At 47.7% G+C, this 9970-nt stretch overlaps 1 protein-coding gene across 1 annotated transcript; it reads left to right on the top strand.

Annotated features, from left to right (window-relative positions):
- The first annotated feature begins 1893 nt into the window (after positions 1–1893).
- On the top strand, positions 1894–3343 carry LOC307207365 (E3 ubiquitin-protein ligase ZNRF4-like). Its single transcript, XM_079961132.1, has one exon. It carries the CDS (start codon positions 2254–2256, stop codon positions 3313–3315), a length of 1062 nt encoding a protein of 353 aa, XP_079817258.1. The 5' UTR covers positions 1894–2253; the 3' UTR covers positions 3316–3343.
- The last annotated feature ends 6627 nt before the right edge of the window (positions 3344–9970 follow it).

The raw sequence follows: 9970 nt of genomic DNA, 5'->3' as shown, positions 1-9970 counted from the left end.
TCTTCCAACTCTATGATTCTATGATTATTTAGGGAAGGGGTCAGCAAACTTTTTCAGCAGGGGGCCGGTCCACTGTCCCTCAGACCTCGTGGGGTGCCTGACTATATTTTGGAAAAAAAAAACATATGAACGAATTCCTATGCCCCACAAATAACCCAGAGGTGCATTTTACATACAGTGGACACTTGGGTTGCAAATGTGTTCCATGCAGGAGGCATGTTCGCAACCCGCAGTGCTGCGTCTGCGCACGTGCGGGTTGCAATATAGTGCTTCTGCGCATGCGCAAGTGCCGAAACCCGGAAGTAATCCGTTCTGGTACTTCTGGGTTCGGCACGGTGCACAACCCAAAATCACACAACCCAAAGTGTCTGTAACCCAAGGTATGACTGTGAAAGCACACATTCTACTCATGTGAAAACACCAGGCAGGCCCCACAAATAACCCAGAGATGCGTTTTAAATAAAAGGACACATTCTACTCATGTAAAAACACCAGGCAGGCCCCACAAATAACCCAGAGGTGCATTTTAAATAAAAGGACACATTCTAGACTGTCCGTGAGCCAGATTTAGAAGGCGATTGGGCCGGATCCGGCCCCCGGGCCTTAGTTTGCCTGCCCATCATTTCAGGAAACGCTTTGTGCATCTGCGTCAAATCTAGCCCATTTCTAAGATTTATTTCTTGGTGTGTTTTTTTTCCCTTTTTGTAAATCTTCCAAAGAATGGAGTTGGAGGTTGTCTGTCCTGTGTCCTATTAGGGTAATGGTGGTGACACTTGCCCTTCTACTGTTAGGAAATGGGATGTGACAAAAGGGGGGTAGAAGGGTGGGAGGCAGGTGGCACTGTGGTCTAAACCACTGAGCCTCTTGGGCTTGCGGATCAGAAGGTTGGCGGTTCAAATCCCCGTGACGGGGTGAGCTCCCGTTGCTCGGTCCCTGCTCCTGCCAACCTAGCAGTTCGAAAGCACATCAAAGTGCAAGTAGATAAATAGGTACCACTCTGGCAGGAAGGTAAATGGCATTTCCGTGTGCTGCTCTGGTTTCAGTGTTCCGTTGCACCAGAAGCGGCTTAGTGCTGCTGGCCACATGACCTTGAAAAACTGTCTGTGGACAAATGTCGGCTCCCTTGGCCTGAAAGCGAGACGGGCGCTGCAACTCCAGAGTCGTTCATGACTGGACTTAACTGTCAGGGGTCCTTTACCCTTTTTTTTTGAAGGGTCAGTTAGGGGGGTGAGTGAAAAATGCCCCCGTTTCCACCTGAGGGATGTTGGAGGGTATGAAATGTAGAGGTAATTCAGAATGTGGCAGCTAGATTGGTGACTGGGAGCGACCGCCAAGACCATATAACACCGATCCTGAAAGTCCTTCATTGGCTCCCAATATGTTTCTGAGCACAATTCAAAGTGTTGGTGCTGACCTTTAAAGCCCTAAATGGCCTTGGCCCAGGAAAGCCGAAGGAGTGTCTCCACCCCCATCGTTCTGCCCGGACACTGAGATCCAGCTCTGAGGGCCTTCTGGCGGTTCCCTCCCTGCGAGAAGCAAAGCTACAGGGAACCAGGCAGAGGGCCTTCTCGGTAGTGGCACCCGCCCTGTGGAACGCCCTCCCATCAGATGTCAAGGAAATAAACAACTACCTGACTTTTAGAAGACATCTGAAGGCAGTCCCCTTTAGGGAAGTTTTTAATCTTTGATGTTTTATTGTGTTTTTGGTGTTCTGTTGGGAGCCATCCAGAGTGCTGGGGAGGCCCAGCCAGATGGGCGGGGTAGAATGGTAAATTATTAGGCTGCAGGTGTGTCCTCTGCCAGTCCAGAGGGGAAACTGGGCAGAGTCATGGGATGGGGGATGAGTCAATCTGCAGCTCTGCAAGAAGAACGGGCTTAGTGAAGTAACTCCCAGAAGCCATGGGGAGGGGATAGAGACAGGTGTGGTGGTCGAGAAAGGCAAGATGGTGAGGTCACAAAGGGCCAGGGAGAAAGTTCTAGGAGGCCACTTGGAGGAAGTGGCTGGGGTCATTTAGGAGAAGCCAACAGGCCCAGCCTGTTGAGAGGGCAGAGGGAAAGTGAAAAGCACCTGGTCAGATCTACCTCTCACCTCTGCCGCAACGCTTCAGTCTCATGGAAACGCAGGTCAACATCTTGAGGAAACAGCTCCTCTTCTAGAGACTTTAAAAGCTCCCCTTCAAGCCAGCCCCAGTTGCGTTGACCTTCGTGGTAGGATTCAGCACAGCCGTAAGATCTCTGAAAGCACCACCAGCTATGCGACTTCTCTTTCCGCCACCTTCCCGCGTGGTTGCCATGTTCCTGGTCCTCCAAGTCCAAGCGGGGAGAGCCTTCATCCGCGCCGTCCACAGCCACGACTCTCCCTCCCTCGATTTCAGGGCCCTGCCCGCTCTCTTTGGGCCCCTGCTCCCCACAGAAGGGCTCACGGGGTCCCTGGTTGAAGCGAGTCCCACAGACGCCTGCCACCCCATCAAAGGTCCACCTAACGCCTCCTCAGCCTTCATAGTGCTCATCCGCCGGTACAACTGTTCCTTTACCACCAAGGTCCTCCACGCCCAGCAAGCTGGCTTCCACGCTGCCATCATCTACAACGTCGACTCCCAGACGCTCGTGAGCATGGTGAGAGAGCCAGACACCGTGCATCACATCCGTATCCCTGCTGTGTTCACGACAGATGTGGCCTCCAGGATCCTGAAGCGGCTTCATGGCGCCGGCAAGCTGAGCTCGGTGGTCCTGATGCCCGAATACTTCCACTTCACCTGGAAGGTGGCTTCTGGGACCACCCGAATTTCCTCCTCGCACCCCTGCAGGTGTCACATCCAGCTGCCTGGGCCCTGCTCTCAGATTTCACTTCTCCACACTTTCTGGTTCTTCTGCATCCCGGTGTCCGCCTTGATAGCCGCATTGCTCATTGAGAAATACCTGTTGAGGTGCCACAGGTGGAAGGTGGGGAGAAGCTTCCGCCTCCAAGGAAACAGGGGGGAGCTGCTCACCTTCTCCTTTCCCAGCTCCAGGTACCAGGAATGCGCCATCTGCTTGGAGAAGTACATTGAGAGGGACAGCCTGAAGGTCCTTTCCTGCTCACATGCATTTCATAGCAAGTGCATCGACCTCTGGCACATCACCCAAGCCAGGAGCAAGACCTGCCCTCTCTGCATGCAGAGGGTCATGGTGGTCACCCGTTTGCAAGCGGTGAGGCTGTGGAAAGAGGGGGCCGCGAGGGACAGCCGCCGGACCCCGTGGCCCAGCAAAGCCAGAACCGCCGTGGACCAGCGAGCTTGCCTCTTGCTCCCCCAGCAACTCCCTTCCCGGTTCTGAAAAATATAATAAAACCAAGAATGAGGAAGTTGTGGTCCCTCCTGTTGCAATGACCAAGGAAGGGGCAATAATCAGCCATAGAGGGCTGGAGGAGGATGTGGAATATGTGGAGGAGGATGTGGAATATGTGGAGGAGGATGTGGAATATGTGGAGGAGGATGTGGAATATGGGGAGGGGAGGGAGAGAGAATGACAGGTTTCTCTGTTACAGTGATAAACCCCAAAAGTTTGGCCGATACGGGAGTTCTGCTCAGAGCTTCTTGGCAACCAGAAAGGAAGGCAAACAACTGACCCATGGGGCAGGGGGTGGGGTGGGAGAGAGAATGGATAGGAAATAATGACAGTGCAGGAGATTGCCGCAATTTATTCTGCTCCGCAATGTTAGTGGCAAAAAAAAGGGGGGGCCTTTCTGATGAGGATCAGAAAATACAGAGAGTATTTATTTGGCACCTGGCCAAAACGCAGCAGCTGGAAGGTGATTATTTTATTTATTTGTTTGTTTGTTTGGTTTTTCAAATTAAAATTTTACAGAGATATATCCAACATAAATCATAAAAACAAGATTCTAAGGAATCTTCTGAACTTCCATCCTCCCCTTTGTGGGTGCTATTATTAATTAAAAATTTTTATTAATTTAATTTTATTAATATTAATTTTATTAATATTAATATTATTAATATTAATTTTATTAATATTTTATTAATATTTTATTAATATTAGTCAATTCCTCCCGCATCTTTTATGATCATCCAAACCCTTTACCCTCTTCCATTGTGTCCAGAATTCAACCTTAAACAACAAGTGCTATTCCAATCCTACTAACAGTTTTAACTGTTTACAACAGTCTTTAAGGTAAGTTATAAATTTTCCCAGTTCTTCGTTAACATTTTGGTCCTCCTGATTTCTGAAACTTCTGGTCATTTTAGCCATTTCAGCATAGTCCATCAACTTCATCTGCCATTCTTCTCTGGTAGCGACTTTATCTTCTTTCCATCTCTGGGCCAATAATATCCGCACAGCCATGGCTGCATACATAGTCTTTTCTGCTCACTTGGGATTTTGGCACCTAGAATTCCTAAAAGGAAGGCTTCAGGCTTTTTTATATATCATTTCCCAAAATCCTTTTACTGCCTTTAATTCCACCACATACGGTCAAAGGTGCCTTCTTTTTCCTTATAATTCCAGTGTACATTTGAGCATGTTTTATACAGTACATTTTTGCTAATTTAAGGTAAAGGTAAAGGAACCCCTGACCATTAGGTCCAGTCATGACCGACCCTGGGGTTGCAGCGCTCATCGTGCTTTATTGGCCGAGGGAGCCAGCGTACAGCTTCCGGGTCATGTGGCCAGCTTGACTAAGCCACTTCTGGCGAACCAGAGCAGCGCACGGAAACGCCGTTTACCTTCCTGCCAGAGCGGTACCTATTTATCTACTTGCACGTTCACATGCTTTCGAACTGCTAGGTTGGCAGGAGCAGGGACCAAGCAACGGGAGCTCACCCCGTCATTGCGGGGATTCGAACCGCCAACCTTCTGATCGGCAAGCCTTAGGCTCTGTGATTTAACCCACAGCGCCACCCGCGACCCTTTTGCTAATTTACTAGCAGTTAAATACCATCGGTACATCATTTCCATATGCAGCGCATATATATTTTCTTGCAGCGTATAACATGCTGTGAACTTTAAATCACAATTCCATAACTTCTCCCAAGCTGTAAGCTGTATGTTGTGCCCAAAGTCTCTTGCCCAGAAGGTGATTCTTTTGCTGCAACACCTGCATTGCAGAGGGTTGGAGTAGATGAACCTTGGGTGTCCCACTTTGCAAGCCTATGATTCTATATTGCTAGTTTCTCGACTCCCATCAACCCTGACAGTGGTCCAAGCTTTTTACCCTCCCCCCTCTGTGTTTTTTTCTTTCTTAGAAGTTATTTTTATTATTATCAATGTAAAAATGCCAAAAAAACAACAGAGAAAATGTAATCAAAGTTATGAATCAAAGGCAGGTATCCACAAACTTGGCCCTCCAGCTGTTTTGGGACCGCAATTCCCATCATCCCTGACCACTGGTCCTGTTAGCTAGGGATGATGGGAGTTGTAGTCTGAAACAGCTGGAAAGCCAAGTTTGGGGATGCCGGATCAAAGGGAGCAGTACAAAGGATGTACCATATTTTTCGCTCTAGAAGATGCACCAGACCACAATACGCACCTAGTTTTTGGAGGAGGAAAACAAGAAAAAAATATATTCTGAATCTCAGAAGCCAGAACAGCAAGAGGGATCGCTGTGCAGTGAAAGCAGCAATCCCTCTTGCTGTTCTGGCTTCTGGGATAGCTGCGCAGCCTGCATTCGCTCCATAAGATGCACACACATTTCCCCTTACTTTTTAGGAGGGAAAAAGTAAGTCTTATAGAGCAAAAAATACGGTATTTTTCCAAGTGGAGAGCAGAGAATTTAGAAAACATAAGGGCAACAAAACGTATCATGAAAGCCAAATTTCACAAACCGGTGTGGGAAGATACTTTGACGCAGCGGGAATAAAGCATGCCTTTATGAGGAGCAATTGATGGACTTGGTTATGTTTAGCCTGGAGAAGAGGTGGCTGAGAGGACAGGACCCAAACGAATGGACTCAAATGGCAAGAAAGGAGATTCTGATTCAATGTTAGGAAGGACATTCTGGTGGGAAGAGCTGTTCAACAGTGAAATGAATGGTGGGTGTTAAGTTGTGGGTGAACATATCAGACGACACAGCGATTCTCCAAACAGCTCTTGTTTATTCAGAGGCCAGAACAGAACTGAGCTGAAGGGCTCAGCCAGCCTGCTTATATAGAGCTCCAGTATAACGTTACTGTAGCAACTTTCTAAAACTATCCAATCACTGAACGTCACTTTTCAATCCTTCATTTGCATAACTATCTACGGTATCCCCCTGCTGGCCCAGGGTGAGAACTTCAGTACATAACAGTGGGCTTCCCTTCACTCGAGCTTGGATGGCCACTTGTCAGGGATAGAATCATAGAATAGAATCATAGAATCATAGAATCATAGAATCATAGAGTTGGAAGAGACCACGAGGGCCATCGAGTCCAACCCCCTGCCAAGCAGGAAACACCATCAGAGCACTCCTGACACATGGTTGTCAAGCCTCTGCTTAAAGACCTCCAAAGAAGGAGACTCCACCACACTCCTTGGCAGCAAATTCCACTGTCAAACAGCTCTTACTGTCAGGAAGTTCTTCCTAATGTTTAGGTGGAATCTTCTTTCTTGTAGTTTGGAACCATTGCTCCGTGTCCGCTTCTCTGGAGCAGCAGAAAACAGCCTTTCTCCCTCCTCTATGTGGCATCCTTTTATATATTTGAACATGGCTCTCATATCACCCCTTAACCTCCTCTTCTCCAGGCTAAACATGCCCAGCTCCCTTAGCCGTTCCTCATAAGGCATCGTTTCCAGGCCTTTGACCATTTTGGTTGCCCTCCTCTGGACACGTTCCAGTTTGTCCGTGTCCTTCTTGAACTGTGGTGCCCAGAACTGGACACAGTACTCCAGGTGAGGTCTGACCAGAGCAGAATACAGTGGCACTATTACTTCCCTTGATCTAGATGCTATACTCCTATTGATGCAGCCCAGAATTGCATTGGCTTTTTTAGCTGCCGCATCACACTGTTGGCTCATGTCAAGTTTGTGGTCAACCAAGACTCCTAGATCCTTTTCACATGTACTGCTCTCAAGCCAGGTGTCACCCATCTTGTATTTGTGCCTCTCATTTTTTTTGCCCAAGTGCAATACTTTACATTTCATTGCTTGAGTTGAGATTCCTGCCTTGCAGTGGGTTGCTCTAGATGGCCCCTTGGGGTCCCTTCTAATTCTACAATTCTGGGAATTCAGTCTAAATGGGAGGTCGCTCACCAAAATGCACCCAGAAGCTGGGTTTTGAAGTGTGCTTCATTTACAAAAGTTAGAAAAAATGCAACCTCTGTTGCAGATAGAAGTAGTGCGACTCATGCAACACGTTGGCAGCTAATATACACACAATAATCACCCAAATAATTATGCATTCTTTATCAATCTCCTGAGAAAAATACAAAACCTTGTGCAAAGCCACAGAGACTTGCAAACTACCCAACCTAAGATTAACTTATAATGTCTGATTTCAATGGATTTTTGAAAGACTGCCTTAAGCATTTGAAAAATTAGTAATGAAAGAGTGTGTTTACAGTGGTGCCCCGCAAGACGAACGCCTCGCAAGACGGAAAACCCGCTAGACGAAAGGGTTTTCCGTTTTGGAGGCGCTTCGCAAAACGAATTTCCCTATGGGCTTGCTTCGCAAGACGAAAATGTCTTGCGAGTTCCTGCGGGGTTTTTTCCCTTTTTTTCCCCTTTTCCTAAGCCGCTAAGCCGCTTATCAGCTGATCCGCTGATAAGCCGCTTAACAGCTGATCGCTAAAAGCCGCTAAACCGCTAATAGCGCTAATCCGCTAAGCTGTCAATGGGCTTGCTTCGCAAGACGAAAAAAACGCTATACGAAGAGCCTCACGGAACGGAGTAATTTTGTCTTGCGAGGCATCACTGTATATCCAGATCCAAATAGGGTAACCTTGCTAAGCAAATCAGTCTCTTAAACTTAAGCCAAGAAATAGTATTCTCTATGAAATGTAAGTATATTTGTATAAATTTTTCTAGTAAGTCTGATTTCACGTATAATGGATATGTATTTTTTATTTAATTGAATATTTAGGTAAAGGTAAAGGGACCCCTGACCATTAGGTCCAGTCGTGGACGACTCTGGGGTTGCGGCGCTCATCTCACTTTATTGGCCGAGGGAGCCGGCGTACAGCTTCTGGGTCATGTGGCCAGCATGACTAAGCCGCTTCTGGCGAACCAGAGCAGCGCACGGAAACGCCGTTTACCTTCCCGCCAGAGTGGTACCTATTTATCTACTTGCACTTTGAGGTGCTTTTGAACTGCTAGGTTGGCAGGAGCAGGGACAGAGCAATGGGAGCTCACCCCGTCATTGCGGGGATTTGAACCACCGACCTTCTGATTGGCAAGTCCTAGGCTCTGTGGTTTAACCCACAGTGCCACCCGTGTCCCTTTAATTGAATATTTAGAAGTGCATTCAGTTATTTCTAATAAGATTTGGTTTGAATTATTATTAGTAAATATCAATATACATATCAAGGCTTTGAGATTGGACCACTGAAGGAGCCCAGAAAGCTACCTTGGGAGTTGGCTACCTGCAAGCCCCAGTAAAAGGGCCCCATCAGGGACAAACAGTGGCCTCTTGATTATTTGGATTGCCAGGGCGAAACAGGTGCAAAACGCCGACACCCTGTCCACAACTTCATTAACATCCATCTACAACTTCACTAGCATCTCTCGGTATTGTGAACAACACCAAACTTACCTTTTGTTGCCATCTTCAGGAACTCATTTACAAAGGTTAGCAGTTGACCAACTTGATGAAGGCAGAAGCCAGGGGTACTACGCTTTCCAGACTGACTTCCTGATCAGCCCACTTGAAGCTAGATTATAATTCTTCATCGAGGGCCACTCAGAATACAAGACAGATCCCTCTTCAGCCTCTCCCAGAGAAGGGCCGTCCAATCAGGTTCCCCCATCCTTTCCTACTTAGCTATCAGATGTACTGCAATTTTCTTGGAATGACTTTTAAGAAGGAGAAGGAGATGCACAAAAGCAGACCTTAATTAGCTGGCAGCTTTGACTTGCGAGGAGTCAAAGGAGGAGATGGAAGTAGGAAAGAGAAAGGAATATTAATACAGTCTCCCACATCAGTTACGGAAGCCGGAGGAAGGGGAAGGGCCAGCAAGATTCGGATCAGCTTCACTTGCAAACGATGCTGCCAAAAGCATCTACCCGGAATCACCTCTCTTCCTGAAATTTGACAGGCTTCATCCCATCAGGAAGGGGCAACCATGAGAGCAATTGGCAACCGATTCTAGCAGAAAATGTAAAAGGTTTGACTCTTTTTTAAAGCTGGGGTGGCAATCTTTTTTCTTTTCTTTGCCCCAATGGGCCAGAGAGCCATCGCTGATTATCAGCTCCATCTGGTACGCAGGATGAGATCCTACCTGTCCTCAGATTGTCTCGCCAGAGTGGTGCATGCTCTAGTTATCCCTCGCTTGGACTACTGCAATGTGCTGTACGTGGGGCTACCTTTGAAGGTGACCCGGGAAACTACAACTAATCCAGAACGCAGCAGCTAGACTGGGGACTGGGAGCGGCCACCAGGACCATATAACACCGGTCTTGAAAGACCTACACTGGCTCCCAGTACATTTCCGAGCACAATTCAAAGTGTTGGTGCTGACCTTTAAGTCCCTAAACGGCCTCAGCCCAGTATACCTAAAGGAGCGTCTCCACCCCATCGTTCGCCCAGACACTGAGGTCCAGCTCCGAGGGCCTTCTGGCGGTTCCCTCACTGCGAGAAGTGAGGTTACAGGGAACCAGGCAGAGGGCCTTCTTGGTAGTGGCACCCGCTCTGTGGAACGCCCTCCCACCAGATGTCAAAGAGAAAAACAACTACCAGACTTTTAGAAGACATCTGAAGGCAGCCCTGTTTAGGGAAGCTTTTAATGTTTAATAGGCTATTGTATTTTAATATTCTGTTGGAAGCCACCCAGAGTGGCTGGGGAAACCG

The sequence above is a fragment of the Podarcis cretensis genome, assembly GCF_951804945.1.
Source record: "Podarcis cretensis genome assembly, chromosome: 18".
NCBI lineage: Eukaryota > Metazoa > Chordata > Lepidosauria > Squamata > Lacertidae > Podarcis > Podarcis cretensis.
The sequence above is the reverse complement of the archived record's forward strand: the minus strand, read 5'-3'. Positions and strand labels throughout refer to the sequence as shown.